Here is a 24,997-nt window from a genome sequence, read left to right as displayed (position 1 = left end):
AGACATATAAATAGAACTCTATTGCACACATAGAGAGGGGACTTCACGCATAATTTGAAGATGGCGGCTAGGGTGAAAGCTTGAAGAACGGCTCGTCTAGTTTCTTCTTTCTTCTTCTCTTTTTGATTATTCAAAATTCTTTTTGAATTATATTTTCGTTTATTGAGTAGTTTTTTTTCAACCAAGACCACGAGATTGGATCGAAATTGATTTATTTTTGAGACGTGGTTCATGTTTGATTATATTTTGGATATTTTCAATTACTGATTGATGTTAGTTTAATATTTCTTGTGAATAGTTTGATCACCTATTTGCATGTGTGTTGATTAATCACGAATCGAAAGAATATTTATTAAAGATAGCTTCAAATACGTCATTCAACATATTGTTAAATCGACTAGAAATAGTATTCGATTTAAGTATGCGGTTTTAGGTGAAAACTGAATTTTCATAAATATTGAATGCGTTTGAGTTTTATTAGAATTAGTAATTAATCCGTCCAACTTAAATAGATTTAGCAATTATAGAAATAGATTGTTGAATAAGATAGGAAAATTCACCGTGATTGGAGTAAACATAATTTTTAGTCTGTGCCACGTTGATGCATAAATTAGTTCGATACTTTCGTGTTTCTTGGTTGTCTCATTTTAATTAAATTTATCTTTTAGCTATTTTAATTCTTATTTTTTTTAGTAATTGAATTTTTATTCAACTCTTCAATATTTTTTATTATTCTGTCGAGATTAAGTTAAATAATTAAATCTTGAGAATTGACTACAGTCTTTGTGGGATCGAAACTTGGACTCGTTTTCCACTTACTATAAATTGACCTAGTGCACTTGCTAGTTCCAACCGAATTTTACGGTCAGCGAGCTATGCGAAGCTCGGGTTGGTAAAAATCTCGTTCGAGCTCGCTTGTTAAACTTAACAAGTTGAGCCCAACCTTGATTTCAAGCTCGAAAATTTTTACGAGCTGAGCTTGAGCTTAAGGATGTTCGGATCGGGAGCTCGCAAACATGTTCGTTAATAGGCTCGACACATTTAGGAGGCTCGCAAGCTCGGGCTTGGCTCGTTTAGGTGGCTCATGAATATGTTCATTTAATTTATATGGCTTATAAGTCCGAATTTGGTTCGTTTATTTATTTTGAGTTTGACTCTTATGTATATTCGTGAATATGCTAACTCAAACTCGGCTCTTATGTTGAGTGGACAAATAAAAATATTATTAATAATGCAAATGACATGATTGGAATACAATACTTTGTTGAAAAAAATATGAATTTATATACTTGTGAACTGATCATATGCAGTACTGATTTTCTTCAAGGGTAATTGCTCGAAACATGGGTTTAGCATTTTAGTTGGGAGCTTCAGATTTTATTTGAAAATTATAAAGAGAACCGAAGCTTGCATTTTGAGTTTGATACAGTAGATAAGAGTGCAGCTTGAACTTGTACAGGTCGGAAGCAATCGAAGGTTTGAGGATGAAATTTGCATTTAGAATTTTATCTGTGATAAATTCATAGATTTCAGATATATTATGACTCGAGCAGTTAGTAATGATGTTGTAAATTCAAATATCTAAAACTTTGATGAATGAAATTGGGTGGGTTGGAGGTTGAAGTTTTAGATCATGGTAATGTTGTAAATCAAGTTCTGTAGTAAATTTTATCGAGAAATTATAATCGAAAAAAACTCAAACTTGAGCTTCGTTGTATGAACGACGAGCCCGAAAACGAGCCTGAAAACAACCTTTCTTAACGAGCCCGATAACGAGCTCTCTTAATGAGCCTGAAAATGACCTTCTTAACGAGCCTAACTCGAGCTAAACTCATTTAATATGATAAACGAGCTATTAACGAACCCAGCTCGAGCCTTATGATCAAAGCTCGAACTGAGACCGAGCCCTTATATATTTCAATCGAGCCGAGACCGATCCTGATACTATTCGACTCGGCTCATTTACATTCCTATCTATCTCTTGGTATGCCCATGAAAGTGCAAATTTCAAAATAAAAAACAAAACTAAACAACAACTTCCCTCTGTCATTTTTTTTTTGACAGACAGATAGTAATTTTATTTCATATGAAAAAGTATTATACAAAATTTTCCAACCAAGAAGGAAAAAATCCATGTTCCCACACAAAAAGGGTAGGGGAAGTAGAAGCAAAATGAGAAAAAAGTGAGCCGATTCATTATCTGTGCGTCTAACATGACAAAGCTCCACAGTTTGTGTTGCAACCATGAGATGCTGGATTTGACGAATTCTAGCTCCCATATATTGAAAGTTCTCATTCAGTTTTGTGACTACTTGCACTAAAGTCATTGAGTCAGAGACAACACGAAGTCGTATGAAACCTCGAGCATGAGTTATCTCTAAGCCTTCATGCATTGCCAGAAGTTCACCCTCAGCCACTGATGAAGATGCTGGAATACGCTGACCAAACGCTAATAATTTGCTGCCCATGTAATTTTTTAACACTCAACCAGTACCAAACTGTTGTTGTTTCTCATTCACACAAGCATCAACCTCTAGTTGTAGAATTCCATGAGGCGGTGCCACCCAGGATATTGTCTCCGACTGACTCAAGGCGTGGGGAGAAGGCACTAGATTCATTCTTGATGATTGGAAATCCATTAGTAGACTCTCACACCATTCCAGACCATGGTTCAATGCTTCGCTATCTTTTCCGTATATGGCAGTCATACTGTTTTTCCATACACCCCAAGAGAGAGTAGCAAGATGCTCAAATTGTGACTTATCCAGCTGGAGTTTTAGCCAAATACATCAATCCAAAGTGTCCCTATCTTGCAAACCTACAATAATGTTCCACCATTCCGTTAGTTTACATAATTTTCTCACAACTTTTCACAAAAAATAAGGCATGAATGGAGCTATCCCGGTGATGTTCGCAAATCGGGCAACTCGCCGAGCATTGGTTATGGTGCCCTCTTAAATTGGCTGTTGTAGGAATTATGTTATGAGAAAGTCGCCACCAGAAGATCCAGATTTTAGGTGGAATATTGAGATTCCAAATAAATTTACACCAAGATTCCAGTGAGTACGAAGATTGGTGCTCTGAATGGTCATGAAAGTGACATCCTGTTTGATATCCACTTTTGACTGTGTATCGACCCTTGCTATAATTTTTCCAGAATCTAGTGTCTTTCTCAGTAAGCGTTATAAGTGGGATCTCAATTATTTGACCAGCAGTATTTGGATCAAAATGCAATCGGATTCGAGGTTCATTCCAGGCTCCATCATTCATCAAATCAATTCCTCTTAGATCCTCCAAGATTGGTGCCATCGAACGTATTGGATCTTGACACCCCACCAACCATTTGTCCTTCAATATCCTAACCAATTTCCCATCCCCTATGTGCCAATACAATCCTTTGTCAAGGAGTTGTCGTTTCCAAACTAGGGATCACCATATATAGGATGGGTTATTTCCCAAGGGGGCCTGCATAATGTCCACATTTTTAAAGTATCGGGCCTTTAGCATGCGGGAGAGAAAAAATCTAGGATTACGAATCATTCTACTGATTTTTTTTGCTAGTAATGCTTGGTTAAACGGTAAAAGCTGTCGGAAACCTATTTCACCGATATGTTTTGGTTCACAAAGAGACTTCAAGCCCTTCCAGTGCATATGCTTCTTTCCATTTTCCATGCCCCACCATAAATTAGCACAATCCCTTTCAATTTCCTCACATATCGAGTTTGGAATTTTGAAACATTACATCGCATACGTCGGGATTTCTTGTAACACAAATTTAATAAGCACCTCTTTTCCGCCATTTGAAAAAACTTTGTGCCCCCAGCTGTGGATTTTTTTCTGCACTTTCTCTTTGATATAGGAGAATTGCAATTTTTTTGCTACGCATTGAGAAATTCGGTAACCCCAAATAAACTAAATGTTCTTGCACAACAGAAATTTTAAACAAAGATTTGATCAACTCTATCGTTTATATCGGAGTATTTGGGCTAAATGAGAGGGCTGATTTCTCAAAATTGATTAACTGCCCAGAAGCTTTCTCATATTTATTCAAACAACCTCTGATGTTGGGGGCTATCATTCACCTTTTCTTTGAAAAAAATAGACTATCATCCGTGAAGAAAAGATGCGAAATTGGAGGGCATGAGTTGGAATTCCTCACCCGTTTGAATTCATTTCGAGATTGAATTTTGGTTACCATTGATGATAGACCTTGGTCACGTATTACAAAAATGTAAGTAGATAGGGGATCACCTTGTCTAATACCTCAATGGGGTCTGAGAGATCCAATAACCTCTTGTTTTAGCATAAAGCTGTAATTCATCGATGTTACACACTTCATGAATTTTTCGATGCGCAAATCCTAGCTTAGCCATTATTGCTTCCAGAAAAATCCATTCGACACGGTCGTAGGCTTTACTCATATCTAGTTTTAAGGCCGCATATCCCCATTTCCCTTTTTTGTGATTACGCATCCAGTGAACACTTTCGAACCCCAGTATGATGTTATCACCGATGAGCCGATTTGGAATGAAAGCACTCTGAAACTCATCTATGCATGTCTAAAAAATCGGGCCGAGATGGTTTGTGAGAACCCTTGCAACGATCTTGTATACAACATTACATAAACTGATAATCCGGAATTCCTTAATCATGATAGGATTTGCCACCTTCGATACTAGAGTGACAATAGTGTCGTTGTAGTGACCCTGCATTGAATCACCTACTAACTGGCAACTAATAGCATGCATTAAACTTAATAAGGCAAAATGCTTAACAGAGTAAAACGTGCGGAAACATAATCCATAATTTACATATCAGCTTAGTAAAACATATCCAGGTTTAATACTCTAGTGATACAACCATATCAAAAATCTTAAAAGTAAACATTATACAGCTATATCGAATCCTGCTGTATAAATAACTTCTCAAGGCTCCTGGTCCCTAGTCCTGCCTCGAACTACCAGCTCCGTCCATCCTGCGACCTGTCCCGTGGAATAGGGTGTCCAAGATAACAACTAGGACGTGAGCGCTAACGACCAGCACATAAACATGAGTAAACATGTGTATATAATGCATGCAACATGATGACTGGTAAAAAGGTCATCTGAAAAGTCATTCTCAGTACCGACGCCACATGAGTGCTGCCACCGCACGAATCAACCTCTGGGTAGAACCACACTCGTCTAGTACACCAGAGTAGTCATACATACATGTCCCCGCCATCGCGGTACTCTCAGTGACAGACTATCGAGTATAGAGCTGAGCGGGTCTATAATCAGGTATAACAAGGCATAGGCTCAATGTGTATGTGCACATGATATATGAATATAGAAAGCGATAAAACATACATCATGCCACATAATAATGCCAAATAAATGCAACATATAAACATGTATACTCGCTGGCAATCTCAGTCAATGTGTATGTACCTCTAGGCTAGTTCAAGTCTAATAGGATTGTAGGTTCCAAACCTATATTCAAAGTTCACCATATCACTACACAAGTTCTATAAGCCTTAACTAAGCTATTAAGTACTCCCAAAACTTAAATAGATTCTCGGACCATACCTTCGTCCGTAGTAACCCCTTTGGAGTCGCTAGTCCCGGATGACTATAACCACACCTTGGTTATTTCAGAACCTCTATAATAACCGATAGGGCCCTCAAGTATATATCTCGCACTACTGAAGAAGAAAACTCGAAATTTGTAATTCAAAATGAAATCGAATGAACCCTATTTATAGGAAAAATTTCCGGTCAAGTTCGGACCCTCCGAACTCGGGTTCGGATCATCCGATCCAGCTCACTGCCTGCATGCGAGACACGTTGAGTTCCGACCGTCCGATCGCCACTTCGTGCAGTCCGAAGTGTTCTAATTCCGACAATTGTCAAAATCCATGGCTGAGTAATCCTGCCTGCTTGGCACAAGGGATTTCGGGCCGTCCGATCCTAGTTCGGACTGCCCGAACATGCCTTAACTCCAAAGTCCACATGCCCTTCTTCGGAGCCAACGACTTGCTAAGTTTGGATCGTCCGAAGTCCTCTTCGGACCGTCCGAACTGGCCAAAACTTGGAAGTCCAATTCTTGATTCTGAAGTCCAATTAAACCCCTAAATTGGTTAATTACTAATCCTTAATCATGTTTAAAATATTATTATCTTAAAATGGAATTTGGGTTACTACAGTCGTTCCAGTCTTCCAATGAGTCTCCATCATTGAAGACTTTGAGCACTGGTTTAGTGATCTCCCCGCCAGTAATACTCCAAAACTTCTGGAAGAATAGAGTCATCATTACATCAGGGCTTGGGGCTTTGTCAAGGTGCATATAAAAAAGAACTTTTTTCACTTCCTCTGCCGTGAAAGGAGCACATAAGATAGAGTTCATGTTCTGGGTCACCATCGGTTCCAAATCACTAAGGAAAACTTCAATGTCACTGGTGGAGGGCTTGGATGATGTAAATATAGTTCCAAAGTATTCCAAGATAAAATTAGCCATCACCTGAGGAGAATTAGAAAAATCGTCGTGGGCTGTCAAAATCCCGTGGATAGTATTTCTGGATTTTCTTTGGACTGACTGTGCATGAAAAAACTTAGAATTTCTATTACCCCATCTCAACAAATTATTTTTGCTTTGTTGTTTCCGAAACACCTCTTCTTGAGAACTTAGTTTTTCCACCAACGCTTCCTTCTCACGGATAAAAAGCTCTGAACCTCTCCAACGTGCTGCTTTTTTCATCTGATTTAACAGTTTTTGTTCATTTTTTAAGCGTAGCCCATGTTTTCAAATTTTCATCGCAAGTTTGGATTATGGTATGTAAAGATGCATCCAGAATAGTAGTCTTCCAACCCAATTCTACCACTGAACTACACTTTTCCTCCAACAGCCACATGTGCTCAAATTTGAAGCACTTGTGATATGGAAGTATAAGTCCTCGGTGCACCCCAATAAATCTCCTCAAGTCCAATTTAATTGGCCTGTGATCAGAACTATAAAATTCTAAAGATTGTATCTGAGATGTGGGATACATCATACGCCAGTCGATCGTGCCACAAAATCTATCCAGCCGTTTCAAAACCAAGTTATCATCGCATCGGTGATTGCTCCAGGTGTAGAATTCACCCTCACAAAATAAGTATTGGAGAGAAAAGACATTTAATGTGTAGTAGCACGGTTCTATTTTACAAGATTAATTAAGTAGTTCGAACCAGGATTGGAGGATACGAACCACTTCGGAGTCTTGAGCTAGGGATCGGAGGATGCGGAGGGATTGGACCGTCCGAACCCAGTTAGGCCATGCAAATGCGAGGTGTCAAGACTGATCAAACACGTAGCAAGATCGGACCGTCCAAAGGAAGAATTGGACCGTCCAAAGTGTGCATGCAGTGACGTGTTGCGCATGCAAGGTTCGGACCGTCCGAACTCCCAGATCGGACCGTTCGAACTCCGCCTATAAATAGGCCATCCGAGGCATCATTTCTTCACACGATTTCACTTATTTCTCTCTCGGTATTAGAATATTCTAGGTATTTTGGGGTGATTCCAGCCTTTCTAGTCTTGGTCCGGGGGTTGGCGAGGCGCTCCGAGGTTGCTGCGGAGCAGTGCCCAAGTTCTAGGGCAGTCGTCATCAGAGGGCTGACAATGGACGCAGGTATAGCTCTGGCTCCTTATAGTAAATATGGATTATGCTATAGAGTAGTTAAGGCTTTTAGAATAAGGTTATAATGCATGAGTACTTTGCATTGTAGTGCGGATTATAGGCTTGGACATAGAGCTGGTTTAGCTTCTTAGTATATGAGGTACATAAGTATTATTCGAGATATCCAAATTGAGTATGCATGTATTATGTGTTTGCATGGATTATATGACTACATGTTTTATATGCCTTTATATACAGCATGTCACGACTGTATGTTGCATACATGAGCATATTGTGCATGTATCCTTATGGTATCATGTATTAGGTTTTTTACCCTATCCTGTTAGTAGTTGTTGGACACATGATTCGTGTTAGGTCACCAATAACAATTGGACACATGAGCTCATGTCAGGTCACTAATGATTGGTTGGACACGTGTACTTGTGTTAGGTCACCATCAAGGCATATGGGTATGTCGATCACCTCCTCTAGCGACGGCTCAGCATGGCACAAACCAGGGCCCAAGTTTAGTCTATAAGCTCGTTTCTTGACCTGAGTGTCTTGGTACCTAGTTCACTTGCATACATGCACATATAATACCATATACTCATACTAAGATTTTAATGCTCACATCCCGTATTTTATTGTATCTGGACACCCTATTCCATGGGGCAGATATGCGGCTGGATGAGGCGGGTGGTTCCAAGAGAGCTTAGGCGATGGATGGCCAGCAGGGTTTTGTCTAGGCTTATGTTTCTGTTCTTTTTGGATTAATATAGAATTTCGATATGGTTGTATCATAATTATTCAGGATTTATTTAGGCTTTTCCGCTTTTATTTCTAATGATTTAGTTGATTAAGTTAAATTCATGCTTAAGATTCTGATTATTAAGTGATCACGGCGCGGGTCACTACATAATGTTTCACGGAATCAATCATTTTTGTCCCTGGCCTTGAGATGCCACCATATTTTTCGCTATCATAACAGATTTCATTGAAGTCTCCTCCCACTAGCCATGGTAATCCCCTGAAATTTTCTATTTCACTAAGACTTCGGAGTAAAGCCCGTGAGTCTCATCGATGTCTAACCTCTGGGTTGCCATAAAAACCCATAAATCTCCATTTTTTTTGCAGTTTCAGTCACCATACAGTCAATATGCCCCAGAGATAAAGATGACACTTCCACTATAATAGGTTGTTTCCACAATAATAGCAAACCACTACCTTTCCCATGACTATTTACTAAAAAATAGCCCTCGAACCCAAGTTTCAATTTCCAATTTTGATGTCTGTTATCCCTTATATTTTTTTTAGATATGAAAATAAGGGAGGTTTTCTTCTCGACGATCAAACGTCGGGTTTCCCGGAATGATCGTTGGTTCCCAAGCCCACAAGCATTCCAAATTATACAACTCATAATGATCGGCGGGGCTGAGATGCAGCCTCCGCCATTGGACCAATAATCCTCAGTGTGGATTTTTCTGTAGTTTGTTTTTTCATGGAAGGATTTTTTATCTCAGCATCAGAAATTATAGAACCATCAAAAGGCATTTTCAAACCTTTATCGATCATGTCACTGTCTAATTTTGCTTCCCTTGTATGTTTAAGTCTAGCTTGTAGTTTCCATTTGAAAGGGCTGTGAGGTGGGCTAGTACACTTTTCCTTACCTTTAAATTCCAACTGATCAATATGATCAGGAGAAGTGTGGTTAACCACCATCGCATTTTCTTCCTCAAATATATCTCGATCCCCTGTTGCAAGGACGCCCATATGAGGATTCAAAGCCGACTATTTCTGGTGGACAATTATGGCTAAGTTTTGTTCTTTGCTACCTCCTTCAAAGGATCTCTCATTCGATTGGGCATGTGCTTTTGAGGCTGCTGTCACACTGTGTGGCCCACATTTATCTGCACCAGAACCACTGGATTTTTGAGCATTCAATTAAACTAGTATTCGATTATTTTGTGCATGATTTGACGCTCTCAACCATACTCCATATGCTAATGTTTTCAAAACATTACATTGTCAAAATGAAATCCGTTGGAAAGATTATCTACTCCGACCTAAAAATGCTTCTTCCCACGATAAATCATTTCCAGCCTCACATATTTACGCTACTGAGATTTCACAGCAAGAAGGGAATTGGAAATACAACCATATTTGAATCCATATTTTATGCACACCAAATGTTTGATCAAATGATTGCATATAAATATATGTCGGACGAATCAATGTTTCATTTATTCATCAATTTTTTTTCTTAAGTTATACTCATTTCCTTGATGTTTTTTCAACTTCTTGAATGTCTGAAATTTTTTTTGATTTCTATATTCTCATAACTTATATTTATTGATATGGCTGAAATTCTATTGTAGAAGAGAAAAATAACATTGACAAAAAACAATCATGATGGTGTATCAAAAAATGTCATTACGTTTTTATTTTAAAGTTCTAAATCTTTTGCTGATGATTTTGGTTGTAGCTCAGTATTTTTACGATTGTTAAACTTATTTGTATGAAATAAAACATAGTTGTACAAAATGCTATAATAAAAAAAACAATTTTCATATATAGCAAAAATTGATCAATGAACCAAGCAATTAAAACAAACCAAGTAGCTACTGAACCACAAAATACGAGAGCCACCTGTAGAGTCAACTCAATGGAGTCCAAGATCAAACGATTACTTTTGACCATGGTGGAATACACACAGCTGGTGGCCTCTGCCGTGCAGAAGGCATTAGCAGGGAAGAACATAAAAACAAAATTCCCTGTCTAGAAGAAGGTAAAGACCGAGACCAGTCCCAACACTCGGAAATGCCTAGAGGAGGAGAGCTGGAGCAGGAGGAGAACTCTTATACAAGTTCCAAGGTATTGACTGTGGCCGAAGAACAAGGAGAACTCCGAAAGAAAATGAAGGAGTTAGAGGAAAGGCCCCATCACCGTCCCAGAGGTTGAAAGCTCAAGGCTTCCCATTCTCACCTGAAGTGGTGAATGAGCCCCTACCCAAACAACAGCCTTAAAGCAGCATCTACCGGAATTGGAGTTCTTCTGGTACCTGGTGAAGAAGATCCCCTGGGATTTCGAGGATTTTTTATCTCGGTCGGTGAAGTATATTAACATGCAGGAAGCCTAGAAGCAGAAGTGGGAGATATCCAAGAGGGAATGGGGAAGAGATTGGGGCATGAAAACTGGCCACTTGGGTTCAGGGAGTGACCAGCTCAGGCGCTTTGCCCAATATTCACCCTTGAATAATGCCTGTGATCGGATGATGCATGTCTGTGTGGAAGAGTCTGTCTCTCATGAGGCACCTTGAGGGGAGGATACCCAAAAGAAGGAGCCAAGGAATTATTGCACTTATCACAAGGAATGCGTCCATGACATGAGTGAGTGCAAAAAACTAAAGCAGAATCGGATAATACAGATACCTGTGGACTTCAAGCCACCTGGAAAGAAGCCTCGGGGACTTCCATGGGTACATGGGAATCGCGCGCCCGAATCCTTCAAACCAACCCCGACCAACCAAACTGGTAGAGGGGACCGGGAGCTGACTCCTCTTAGGGATGGCAAGCGACAGGAGGATAGCCAGACCCAGGGAGTCACTAACATGATTCTAGGTGGATTAACTGACAAAGACTCCAACCGAGATTGGAAGTCCTGGAGTCGGAAGGAAATTTTTAGTGTAGAAGTGGGCAGTCAAGTGGACAGCCCAATGATTAGTTTCGGGCCTCAGGATCTGAAGGTTGTGTGTGCCCCTCACAATGATTCTTTGGTTATGGTTTTGGGCCTCATGATCTGAAGGTCGTGTGTGCCCCTCACAACAATTCTCTGGTTATGTAGGACAAGATTGCCAACTATGATGTGAAAAGGGTGTTCGTGGATTCATGGAGCTCGGTTAATGTCATTTTTCAAGAGGCCTTCAACTAGATGTATATGAAGGGTTGCAACTTGAGCCCTGTCAAAACTACGCTCTATGGTTTTGCAGGGCATATTGTACATCCTTGAGGAGATAACCTACTTCCTTTAACGGTGGGATCAAAAGCTTTATAAATACGATCATGACGTTATTTACAGTTGTCAATACCTCTTACTTTTACAACGTCATCATGGGCAGGCCAACCATGAATGCCCTCATGGCTGTTACCTCGACTTATCATCAAAGTATTAAGTTTCCTATGGGGAACAGGAAAGGAGAGGTGTCGTGACCCATCTCAGAATCACAAACTAATTAAAGCTTAAGCATGCAATAAATATCTTAAAGCAATAATCAATAAAACTAGTGGAAACTAAAACAATACAACTAAACACCCCGACGAAATACAACCGGTATTGAAATTAAGTGTAGCCAAATGTTATACAACTCCATCGAATAACAGTACTAAAAATCCACTAGTAGAAACTTGGTACGGTACAAATACAACCATGCTGCAGCTCAACGACCGCTACCTCCTGGTCCGTCCAACCTAAGCCCTGCCGCGTAGAATGAGGTGTCCAGAACCAAAAACCGAGGACGTGAGCTAATAATTCTCAGTATGAAAGTATGAGTATACACATGTCATGAATGCTAATACAAATGAAAGGGTATTGGAAACCTATCGCGGTATAAACTCTTGCTCAAATAGTAGGCTTCATGGTATGTATCACAATGGGCTGTCACATCAGTAGGTACTCCCATACCATAAGAATAAGTGGATAAAAGTAATTGGATCCAAATCTATGGAATCCATCCACACAACTCGGACTGAGCAACCCCTCTACTGGTAATATCAAGTTATAGGCTCAACGTGAGAATGCATGTAGCAAATAATAACCGTGGCATAATAAATGCACATAAGTCATGTCATATAATCCATGAAACATAGAATATGCGTACTCAACCAGAATATCTCGGATAGTACGTCCGTACCTCTATTAAGAAATTCAAGCAACCTGACAACACTTTCTCTCTAGTCCAAGCCTGTAAGCAGATAATGAACATATCACTTATTGCTCACTAAAAGTCTTAACTAGACTAATAGCTACTCACAGAAGCTAATCAAAGTCTAGACTTATACCTACATCCGTCGTTAGCCTTTTGATGAAGAATGCCCTAAACTCAAGGCACAACTCTACTACGATCCCGGTAGCACTTTGTCATAGCCTGGTCCTCAATACGAAGCCCGGAAACCCAAAAAAACCAACTAAAAGTGAGAGAGGAAAATTGTGGATTAGCAAGAAAAAATGAATCTCTCGGCCCCTATATATATATAGGCATCGATCGGTACCACTGATCCTCGTTCGGAGCTTTCGAACACAATTCAGAACGTCCAACTCCTTATTCGGAGCTTATGAACTCTAGCCACCGAACACGTGCCTTTGATTGGAAAATACAATATTGCCGACACAGTTTAGACCTTCCAAACTCTAGTTCGGGGCTTTCGAACTCTCTTGAGCCTAATCACCAATAAAAAATCATACCTTTTCTGATTGCAAAAAGATCGGAGCTTCCGAACTGAATGGTACATCCGATCTTCAACAGTGGCTTCCAAACTAGTTTGGTGCTTCTGAACTGTCCCAACACATGAAACCCTTGGAACCATTTCTGATCGTTCTGAATCCAATTTTCAACTTCTCAAACCCAATTGGAAATCTCTTAATCTTTTTTTGACCAATTAAACACGTTTAGATAATTGATTAACTTAATTAAAAGTCATGCTACTACATTTTCCCCAACATCAGAGATTTCGTCCTCGAAATCCAGACTAGGATAATCAAAACAAAACAACACTGGAAACAAGTTCTCAATTAAATCAGTTACAAATAAACCAAAATTTCAAAGGAAAATTACAATCAAAACAACTTCGGGTGTTCCGAACGCATACGACTCTCAAACTCCCAAGTCGCCTCTTCAGTGCCTCAATGTTGTCCCTGAACCATGACTAGAGGAATACACTTATTCCCAAGCACCTTGTCCTTCCTGTCAAGAATCTTGAGCGGTCTCTCCAAGTATGACAAATCAGGTTCTAGCTGAACCTCTTTCGGATGCAGAATGTGCGACTCATCTGCAATATACTGAAAAAGTAGCGATACGTGGAACACATTTTGAATGCTATAGAGATACGATTGTAATTCCAAACAGTAAGCCACATCTCCTACCTTATCTAGTATCTCAAACGGACCAATGATCTCGGTGCTAACTTTCCCTTCAAACCGAATCTCATCACCTTCCATAAAGGTGATACTCGTAAGAAAACATGTTCTCCCGCCTCAAAATGCAATGATATGCGCTTGGGCATAACCGGCCTTTTTGTCTTGTTCACTCCAAATACTTTTCTTGATCAACTCAAATTTATCCACGATCTACTGGATTAACTCTGGTCATTCGACCTGTCGTTCCCCTACCTCGTCCCAAAATAAGGGTGTTCGATAGCGGCGACCATATAGAGCCTCAAACGATTTCGTTCCAATACTGGGGTGATAGCTATTGTTATATGCGAACTCTATCATCGTCAAGTGATCCTGCTAGGATAACCCAAAAAAACCAACTAAAAGTGAGGGAGGAAAATTGTGGATTGGCAAGAAAAAATGAATCTCTCGGCCCCTATATATATATAGGCATCGATCGGTACCACTGATCCTCGTTCGGAGCTTTCGAACACAATTCAGAACGTCCAACTCCTTATTCGGAGCTTATGAACTCTAGCCACCGAACACGTGCCTTTGATTGGAAAATATAATATTGCCGACACAGTTTAGACCTTCCAAACTCTAGTTCGAGGCTTTCGAACTCTCTTGAGCCTAATCACCGATAAAAAATCATACCTTTTCTGATTGCAAAAAGATCGGAGCTTCCGAACTGAATGGTACATCCGATCTTCAACAGTGGCTTCCGAACTAGTTTGGTGCTTCTGAACTGTCCCAACACATGAAACCCTTGGAACCATTTCTGATCGTTCTGAATCCAATTTTCAACTCCTCAAACCCAATTGGAAATCCCTTAATCATTTTTGACCAATTAAACACGTTTAGATAATTGATTAACTTAATTAAAAGTCAGGCTACTACATTCTCCCCAACTTCAGAGATTTCATCCTCGAAATCCAGACTAGGATAATCAAAACAAAACAACACTGGAAACAAGTTCTCAATTAAATCAGTTACAAATAAACCAAAATTTCAAAGGAAAATTACAATCAAAACAACTCCGGGTGTTCCGAACGCATACGACTCTCAAACTCCCAAGTCGCCTCTTCAGTGCCTCCATGTTGTCCCTGAACCATGACTAGAGAAATACACTTATTCCCAAGCACCTTGTCCTTCCTGTCAAGAATCTTGAGCGGTCTCTCCAAGTATGACAAAATAGGTTCTAGCTGAACCTCTTTCGGATGCAGAATGTGCGACTCATCTGCAATATACTGAAAAAGTAGCGATACGTGGAACACATTTTGAATGCTATAGAGATACGATTGTAATGCCAAACAGTAAGCCACATCTCCTACCTTATCTAGTATCTCAAACGGACCAATGATCTCGGTGCTAACTTTCCCTTCAAACCAAATCTCATCACCTTCCATAAAGGTGATACTCGTAAGAAAACATGTTCTCCCGCCTCAAAATGCAATGACATGCGCTTGGGCATAACCGGCATTTTTGTCTTGTTCACTCCAAATACTTTTCTTGATCAACTCAAATTTATCCACGATCTACTGGATTAACTCTGGTCATTCAACCTGTCGTTCCCCTACCTCGTCCCAAAATAAGGGTGTTCGATAGCGGCGACCATATAGAGCCTCAAACGATTCCGTTCCAATACTGGGGTGATAGCTATTGTTATATGCGAACTCTATCATCGTCAAGTGATCCTGCTAGGATAACCCAAAATCCATTACTGAAGTCCTCAACATATCCTCTAATGTCCGAATAGTCCTCTTGGACTGACCGTAAGCCTCTAGGTGATATGCAGTACTCAAACTCAAATTAGTGCTCAAGTATTGCTGAAAGATACCCCAAAATAATGAGGTGAACCTTAGATCTTTATCACTGACTATACTCAAAGGACTCCATGCAAACGCACAATCTCCTGGATATACAACCTCGCCGTGAGATCAAAAGTGAACTCATGGTTATACGGAATAAAGTGTGTAGATTTGGACAACCTGTCCACAACCATCCAAATAGCATCACACTGTCAGAAGGACATAGGCAAGTGGGTGATAAAATCCATCGTCACATGCTCCCACTTCCATTTTGGAACCTCAAAGCTCTGCATTAGATCACCCGATCGATGATGTTCACCCTTGACCTGCTGACAAACAAGACATCGAGAAACAAAATGGTAAACGTTATGCTTCATATCAGGCAAAGGAACCAAGGTCTCATCAAAGATCCAAACACATACTGAGGAAATACCACATCATCCGGGAGATCGTGGAAAGAGGAGACATCACTGTCAAGAGAGTGGCCTCTGCAGACAATATCGCTGATCCACTTACTAAGACCTTGCCAGGACCATTGTTTGACAAACATCGCGAAGCAATGGGACTACGTAGTATGACTAGTTGGCTATAGGGCAAGTGGGAGATTGAAAGAGTTGATGCCCCGCTAGCCAAGTTGTGGCTAAGGGCTTTGAGAGTCTCTTATTGTAAACAATCTTTGTTTAATATAATTTACATTCATTAATGGCATTTTCTTTATCTTTCTTCATAATGTTATATTTTGATATACTATTGTTGTTTTGATAAAGACCTTGAATATACTATAGTGTAAGTAAGATGAGATAGTGAATAAAGAGAGATCACTATCATGAAACACATCTTATAGTCACTGTATATTCTAAACAGTTCCTAGTCAATTGAGTCGTCCGCAAATAAGGATAAGGATCGCTCAAGATTGAGACTAGCATTTGCGATGTTGAGTACCACGTTTCATTGGTATGGAACATAGAGATGTTCAAAGCATGCAAATGGATATTCATATGATGAATGATTGAACTACCCTATTCGGAATTTCCAAGTGGTTATTGTTAATTGAGTGGATAAGTCCGCGGTTTTGGTTGTACACCATTAGTCCTTACTGCTTGAAACATCATGGAGACTCTATATGCTAGTACTATACTTTGACTCATTTACCGACTCTATGAGGGTCATCAGGTGTCGGGATTGGGTACAGTTACGACACATATAGGAGTCGATGCTTTGTTGTCAAGGATTCACCACACGCTTGCGAGTGTGGATATCCTATGCGATTTGAGGAGATATTAGTGTGACAAATCTCTGACAAGAGTACTCGATGTGATTTAGGTTACTTGGTTTCCTAGTAGCACATGCGATGTCACTATTTGATCTTCAAGATGCATTGCATAGTTATCGAATCTCGAACGACTCTCGATGTACCAATGGTTGTTGATTCGATCAGGATATATGGATGAAGGGACCGTACTGTACGCTAACCAAAACCTACTGGTTCTTGCAGAAATTATCAGTGATACCTAGGGAATTATGGGGCGATGTTGCTAGGCGCTCTTACCATGATTCGATGGGTAAGTCGAAAATTGTTGTTTCGAGTCACAAGGAGTTGTGAGCCCACGGCTAGCTGTATCCCTGAACCATTGAGGGTCACACAAGTAATGGATTACTAATCCCCGTTGAGATAGTTAAATTTAAAGAGTTAAATTTAATGAAAGAGAAGTTGGACTTTTTAACAAAAGAGAGTGAAATTTCCTAAAATGACATAGGGATGGGCATTTTTGAAAATCACCGAATTCGGATTCAGAAAAATTATCTTGACTTTAAAAGGTGCAGAAATGGTTTCTGTGCACATTGGTGAAATCGGTTTATCAATTGGAGTCATGATGAATTTTATATTAATTTCTATAACAACGGGCTTGGCTTGTTGAGCTTAAGTTATGGATTATGGGCCCTAAGGAGTTAGAGTCCTAATAGAGATATAACTTAATCCAGTCTAAAAATTATATATAAATATATGTGTAGTTTTCGAAAACAGAACATTAATTCCATCTTGCAATTTTCAAAAATACTGAAATATATTCTAGAGGGTTTTTCGAAAATCCTCGTCTCCTTTTTGAGAAAATTCAGTCTGTGATTTTTCTGAAAAATTACATTCAGAATTGACAGATCAAATCTGTTTAATCTCTTCGATAAACATCTGATTGATTTCTAGTGCAATCAATCAGAGGATTTCAGTTTTCTGTTCGTGGACCTAATTTCGGAGATTGATCGAGTAGTCATCAGTTCCTGGGATTTACAACAAGAGCAAAAAATTCTGTTGGAGTCCATAATCAAGCCTTAGCTTGAAGAGGTAAAATATTAATTGTAATTATTATTTTACTTGCATAATTTAATCGTTAGGATTTGATACCCATGATATGGAATCGTTCCATATAAAAATTTTAAAACTTTCGCTGCACCGGGTATCAGATCTATGATCTAAAAAGCATGTTCCAACAAATATATACTCGCAAATCTTCTTAACCTTGTTGTTTGATATCAAAAAGGCTAAGAGTGGTCGTAGGGTGCTTTTTGCTACTAGCAAAATGGTGTAGAAAGGTCTTGCTGAAATCTTTGAACTCCGTGATATCCCCTGGATGTAATAAGTTGAACCATTGTTGTGCTGGCCCTATCAAAGTGTTGAGGAAGACCTGGAACTTGATCGGGTCGAAATACTTGTGCAACAATACAGCATTCTCAAAATAGGACAGGTGCTCTTCCGGATCCCCTTTTCCATCATATTCCCCAATATGCGGGAACTTAAAATTTTTGGGGAGTTCGGACTCCAGTATTTCAGCAGAAAAGGGGATATTCCGGACTGGCGTGGCTAGGTATCCGGACTTATTCTTTTTCAAGAGCTCCATCTCTTCTTTCAATTTCTTGATCTCTTCCAATTGTGCATTCTGATTTGGTTGGGGGGATTGGCCTCCGCCCTTGCAGCCATAGCTCTTTCGACAGCGGCAGAAACTAGTTGTTCCATCTGTGCGTTTACTCCATTCGCGCCAGCCATCTCAACTCTTTTTCTTCAAGTTCCCACAGACGGCGCCAATTGATGATGTCAAAATTTTTTCTCCGGGTTCGGTCTAGTAGAGCGGATCTCCAAATCTTCAATAAACCGGGTCGGGTCGGGCACGACAATGTTCTGCACAAACAGAAGCTAAGTTAGGGGACGTCGAAGGTGTTTTCGGCGTGACCCCTCCGATGCCTAAGTCAGTACTCAAAAGTGAAAGAGCTTGACAAAAAGTAAGAACAAGAGAATATGCGTGCGTGAGTGTGTGAACAAAAAGTGAATAGAAGAGATGAATGAGTAAAACATGAACCGTACCTATATTTATAGGGGCTGGAGGGGTAAGTTACCTTGTTGAGATATAATTTGTGTTAGAGTAGAACTCTACTCAGATAGGAGCCTTGACCAAGCAGGACTCTAATATTAACTCATGAATCATATCAAATCTGAGATTTGTTGACTATTGTCTTTATCTTCTACATATCTTCATATACTTGATCAAGATATAATACTGAGCCCGTCTTGGGCCCGGGTCGGTCTCCAACCATACAGTTAGGGCTCAAGTCCATGAATTTATGATCATAATCCTATTCCCTAACAGGGCTATCCCAGACTGGGTTTTTTATAAAATAAGACTAGATTGGCCTCAAAGTATATTTCCAAAAATATGAATTATTGGACTCGGATCGGGTTAGACCCGTATATTTTTAGGGACATCACCTTGGAACTAATATAATATCATAATTTTGTGAAAATGATAATTATATTCTATATTAGATCAGCCGAACCATAAAAAAAACAAAAAGAAGAAGAAGAGATGGAAAAAAAAACACGAACCATTGATAACTTATACTATTAAACCAAAAAAACCAACATAACATCAAAAATTATCTCATGCATTTAATTTACAAGCATAAAGTAATTTTCATTTTTTAACAAAATTTTCGTATGAAGAATTCAATTTGTTAGTAAGAAATATTAATTAACTATTTAAGCTAACACATAAAATGACACAAACTAATAAATAATAGTTTGAGACAATGTATTCAATGTATAACTATTTCATAAGCTAATAATTAGTCATTAGTTAAAAACAGACAATGAAATTACAAATTAACCCATATTATAAAAATAACTTGCTAAACTAAATAGTGGATGACATATAAAAAAATTCACAATTTGAAGTGGCTTATTTATAATATAGAATAGAATATAATAGAATAGAAATAGAAATAGAAATAGAATAGATAGATATTATAATAATAATAATGAAAAAAAAATAAGAAAAGCAAAAGAAAGAGCGAGCAAGTTGGGGAAGAAAAAAGAGAGGTGGGCGAAATTGTGACTTGTGGCGTAAGCGTGAAAGCATGCAACTACTTAAGAAGTCATAAAACAAATTTAGAAGGGTCAAAGTCAACATCGATTCCCATAATTATCGGTGCATGCCATGCCATGGCCGATGAGCACAATGATTCAGATGATCAAGGCCTGAATATCCCCACCGCCGTGGCTATCGACTCCGACAAGAACAGCCAATACGCCGTCAAATGGGCCGTCGATAATTTCAGGTTGAAAGATAATCGAATCATCCTCCTACATGTTCTAACCACGCCAGCTCTGCACCCAAATTTGTATCCCCGTCAGTCTTCTTTTTCCTTCCAAATTCCCTGCTACAACTACTTTAATTTGACTCCCCTGCTAGCTCCACGGATTTTTTTCTTTCTTTTTGCAGAGAATGCTGTCCCAAAGCAAAGCCTTACGCCTACTCAATCTGAAATCCATCAAATGTTCCTTCCCTATCGCGGCTTTTGTGCGCGAAAAGGGGTAATAAAATCGGATACGTTTCCCTGAATTATGCATGCTGTGTGACATTGATGTATCCAGTACAGTACATATATATATGTATATGTTCATTAATTAATTCCATGAATCGAACAGGTTCGTGTAAAGGATGTCATAATCCATGGCCTTGACATTGCGAATACGCTTTGTGAGTACATCAAAGCCAACTTCATCACCACCATTTTACTTGGTGCTTCGACCCGAAATGCCATATCAAGGTATGTAGCTAGATTTGTACTACATGGCTATGGTCTTACAACCTACCCGTTTTCGCTTATCACGATCCCTTGTTCGCCGGTGCTATTAGGGCATTTAGAAATGCTGATGTTCCAAGCTGTGTAGGAAAATCTGCACCTGATTTTTGTTCAGTTTATGTAATATCAAAGGGTGGAAAAGCCCTGAAAATCAAATCTGCTACAGAACTCACCACGCCCACCTCTACAACTAGTGATGACACGTTGGACTCTACATTCTCCCCTGAATTTAATCGGTAAGTCGAGAAATCCATCAAAGTCTGGCTCATGAAAAACCTGGTAATTGACATCATTTTTAACCTTCAGGCTAGGTAGTTGGAGAACTGCTTCCCCTGAAAAGGCATCGTCTCTGAATCCATCTCATGATGTCGTGGAATATCAGCATACGGCGCCATGGATTAGGCCGCCATTTAGCAGCAAAACTACTTCATCTCAAAGCTCAGAGGGCAGCAACGAGTTACTGCCTATGGCCACATGGGAAGAGCGATACGGCTGTAAGAATCCTATTCCTGGGAATTCAGCAGCTACAAGCTTTGAATATACGTCCTTTGGTAGCAGCAGCACCTCGCCGCTGAATTCTGTAGGATTCATCACGGAATTTGGTCACACAAATACTTCGCCAGTTAATAAAAAGTTTGTTGGCAGCAAGAATTCTCTACCTGACAATAACCTTCTAACTCAAACCAAAGATAATTTGCGTCAAGCCTCGTCTGGCTCGAGTTACCAATCTGAAGTGTACAATTTCCAGTCTAATGCGTCCATTGAGTACATAGATCATCCCAGAATGTCAAATTCGTCTAGGAGTTCTACTAACTCCTCTCAAGCTGCTGTATGCTAAGACTTTGTTTTACTAGCAGGACTAAAAAATGATAACATTAAAGCATGTTGATTAATCTTGGTTACTCAACGGACGTTGCAGGAAATGGAGGATGAATTGAGGAGATTGAAACTAGAGTTAATACAGGTAGCAAAAAAGTACAATGAAGCTTGTAAAGAAGCTGCAATTGCTAGGGAGAAGGTAACTGTTTTACAAACTTAAATGCGTGGTGAAAATATTTTCTTGGTCAACAGTTAAAACACATGATGCTATTTCAGGTAAGAGAGATAGACCAATGGAAATTGGAGGAGGCCAGTAAGCGGGAAGGTGCCAATAATGTGCAAGAATCGGCATTAGCCATGGTTGAAAGAGAGGAGCAAAAGGGCAATGCTGCAGTTATGGTGGTGACTAAGGCTCCACAGTTAGCAGAACTAGAGTTTGAGAAGAGAAGGCGCGCAGAAACCAAGCTCAAACACGAGGCGGAGGAGAGGCAGGGGGCGATATTGGCATGCGGGGTGAGTAGGTATAGGAGGTACTTGATCGACGAAATAGAAGTTGCAACTAATTACTTCTCTAGTTCATGTAAAATCGGGGAAGGTGGATATGGACCTGTTTACAAGGCTTTTCTCGATCACACACCGGTGGCTGTTAAGATTCTGAAATCGGATGTATTGCAAGGCTATAAACAATTCCAAAGAGAGGTAAGGTACTAAACGATCGGGAAGAAAAATACATATATAATATTATAAGATGATCAAACTCTGCTAGCTCGATCGCTCTATGTATATATTGTTGTCTTATATGTAAACATATATATGGTACAGGTCGAGGTTTTGAGCCGAATGAGACATCCGCACATGGTGATCCTTTTAGGTGCCTGTCCCGAGTATGGTTGCCTCGTGTATGAATACATGGAAAACGGAAATTTAGAAGACAGGCTTTACCGCAAAAACGGGACGCGAACTTTGCCCTGGAGAGTCCGTTTTAGGATAGCCGCGGAAGTGGGCGTTGCACTCAACTTTCTTCACCACACAAGGCCAGAGCCAGTGGTGCATCGCGACCTCAAACCGGCCAACATTCTCTTAGACAAGAACTACGTTAGCAAGATCAGCGACGTGGGCCTTTCCAGGATGGTTCCAGCATCTTCATCTCAGTATCACGCGACAGCGGCAGCAGGCACATTCTGTTACATTGATCCTGAGTACCACCAAACAGGCATGTTGGGCACCAAATCAGACATCTACTCACTTGGAATCCTGTTGCTGCAAATCATTACTGCTAAGCCAGCAATGGGTTTGACGCAACATGTTCAGAGAGCGATCGAGACGGGGCGATTTTCCGAGATACTTGATCCAAACGTGAAAGATTGGCCTGTCGAGGAGGCACTCAAGTTTGCAGAAGTGGCTTTGAAATGCTGTGAACTGAGGAGGAGGGACCGGCCTGAGCTGGATTCGGTGGTATTGCCGGAACTGGAAAGACTAAGAGACCTGGAATAAGATACCAACAAATACAATCAAGGCAGATTTAGTAATTTCCTTGATTCACAAGCTCAAACTCGTGATCTACGAGCCAAGAACACATAAATTTAAGTATAGTTAACCAAAATTTTCAAGAAATTTTAACCTCATCTTCAAGTTGGGTAACAATGTTTTGTAGCACTTGACGGCTGACCATTGAAATCGGTTGGACTCCGCAGTAAATCAAATTATAATATATAAAGTACTTGTGTAAGTCGTTACCATACAGACTTATATCTAATTACCATATGTTTATTATTAAAATTAATATAGATAAATCAAATTAAGTGGGTTATTGGAACATTTATTGAACTAAATTCTAATTGAATTTAAATTAATGAAATTTAACAAATCAACTTGGAGCTCAAAAATTAATTGAGGAACAAATTAGATTCATGAGAAATGACCAAAGCACATAATGGTATCGGACTTAACTACAAGACGTGCGTTCTCACTCAATCGTTTATTCAAAGTTTTGCGTAATTATTACGGGCGAGATTCTCAAAATTATTTGTTAATATATTTCTAAAATTAATAAATATATTTTTATTCAACGGTCCAAATATTTCTATTTGAATTTAATCAAGCATGAAGATTTATGGAATCTCAGTTTTGGCACCAAAACTGAATACTATTTTTAGTTGTTTAAGTGAAGCTACACTTTTATATGTAGCCTTGTGGTTCGAGATCAAACGAAAAATAAACAAATATTTGGCCAGATTATTTACATGCAGCGATAAATAAGATCAATAAATAATTATAGACAAAAAATAAATAAGTTCATTGAATCAAAATAAAAAATCAAATATAGACTTGTCTCGGCCCTATCATGGCCTTAATAAAAAAAAATCTACTTCATAAACATAAAAACAATCATCAAAATCTTTGTCAACATCAAGTGAATAAATAAATAACAAAATGTTATGTCAATTGCGATTCTTCCTGTCCTTCAGTCCTTACAATAGCCACCAACTTGGTGTGTCCCAAGTTCTCCATTTTTGTTCTTGGGCTTTTGTATTTTTATCTCTCTCAAAAAGTCCTAATTAAAAACATCTCAAGATAGAGTCCTAATATGTTTGAAAGGAAGAGAATCGAATTTCATAAAGATAGGATTCAAAAATCTTATTCGTGAGTATGTCCGCATGGGTTGCCCTGTGCTTCACAAAATAAAGAAAAAAAAAAAAGATTTTCGAATCTTTTATTTTTGGAACTGGATTCTCCCATGTGGGTTGGGCAGCCCTTTCCACATGATATTTTGAAATCCAACACTCATTCATCTTCACATAGGTTCTTCTTTGATCCTTTTTCTTGACTTTGACTAGTTTTCTTCCAATTTTTCTTGTACTTTTCAAGGGTTTGGTTTATGCATGCATGTTACATCCATTTGTTTAATTTGATAGAAATCGTATTGTAATTGTAGGTTAAAATAAAGAGTCAGTGTTGTCCGCGGTGTCACAACATCAACGACAACACAGTGCAGCGAAAAATAAATAAAAATAAATAACACAAGAAATTAATTTTGCACGAGTATAAAAACTCGTGCGGGTGTTTTAGGGCTAAATATCACTAGTAAAGGTAAGATCATTCTTACAAAGATAATCATAGTGATTTTACGAAAGGTCATTAAATCCTAAATTTTTCAACAAGTTGAGAAATCAAACTTGCATCATAAATAAATCAGAGTAAAAATAATAGATGCAACTCCCGTAGCCTAAATTTGAAGAGACAGTAAAGATCTTCAACAACACAGTTCCCACAGTGTTGTCTCTGATTTCTTCAACACGAACGGCAGCACGGGGACAAGCAACGACGATGGTTGCAAAAATTCTTCAGAATCTTTGAATTCTTCTATGTGAGTTTCTCTGAAAGCTCTTATGAATTCTCCTCTGAAGTGTTCTTGTTTGTGCGCAGAATCCCCTCTTTATAGATTAGCTTTCAC

At 39.2% G+C, this 24,997-nt stretch overlaps 2 protein-coding genes across 3 annotated transcripts; one reads left to right on the top strand and one right to left on the bottom strand.

The window, feature by feature from the left end:
• Positions 1-6,153: 6,153 nt before the first annotated feature.
• LOC140878712 (uncharacterized) lies at positions 6,154-6,735 on the bottom strand. The gene has a single exon (XM_073282324.1). The coding sequence runs from the start codon at positions 6,733-6,735 to the stop codon at positions 6,154-6,156; it is 582 nt and encodes a 193-aa protein (XP_073138425.1).
• Positions 6,736-20,054: 13,319 nt separating this feature from the next.
• LOC140881316 (U-box domain-containing protein 35-like) lies at positions 20,055-23,218 on the top strand. 2 transcript variants are annotated; one of them, XM_073286521.1, is made up of 8 exons: positions 20,055-20,267; positions 20,361-20,452; positions 20,567-20,688; positions 20,778-20,960; positions 21,031-21,553; positions 21,644-21,742; positions 21,820-22,242; positions 22,366-23,218. In XM_073286521.1, the coding sequence occupies exons 1-8, from the start codon at positions 20,081-20,083 to the stop codon at positions 23,035-23,037; spliced, it is 2,301 nt and encodes a 766-aa protein (XP_073142622.1). In that variant the 5' UTR covers positions 20,055-20,080; the 3' UTR covers positions 23,038-23,218. The 2 variants fall into 2 exon arrangements, with proteins under 2 accessions (XP_073142622.1, XP_073142621.1); XM_073286520.1 differs by having other exon boundaries at positions 20,055-20,452.
• Positions 23,219-24,997: the final 1,779 nt, after the last annotated feature.

The sequence above is a fragment of the Henckelia pumila genome, chromosome 2 (genome assembly GCF_033568475.1).
Source record: "Henckelia pumila isolate YLH828 chromosome 2, ASM3356847v2, whole genome shotgun sequence".
NCBI classification, from domain to species: Eukaryota; Viridiplantae; Streptophyta; class Magnoliopsida; order Lamiales; family Gesneriaceae; genus Henckelia; species Henckelia pumila.
The sequence above is the reverse complement of the archived record's forward strand: the minus strand, read 5'-3'. Positions and strand labels throughout refer to the sequence as shown.

Coding starts and splice junctions, on each gene's coding strand:
- LOC140878712 (XM_073282324.1), bottom strand. CDS start 6,735: ATGAAAAAAGCAGCACGTTGGAGAGGTTCAGAGCTTTTTATCCGTGAG.
- LOC140881316 (XM_073286520.1), top strand. CDS start 20,081: ATGGCCGATGAGCACAATGATTCAGATGATCAAGGCCTGAATATCCCC. Junction 20,689..20,777: donor ACCCGAAATGCCATATCAAG/GTATGTAGCTAG, acceptor CGGTGCTATTAG/GGCATTTAGAAATGCTGATG. Junction 20,961..21,030: donor TTCTCCCCTGAATTTAATCG/GTAAGTCGAGAA, acceptor TTTAACCTTCAG/GCTAGGTAGTTGGAGAACTG.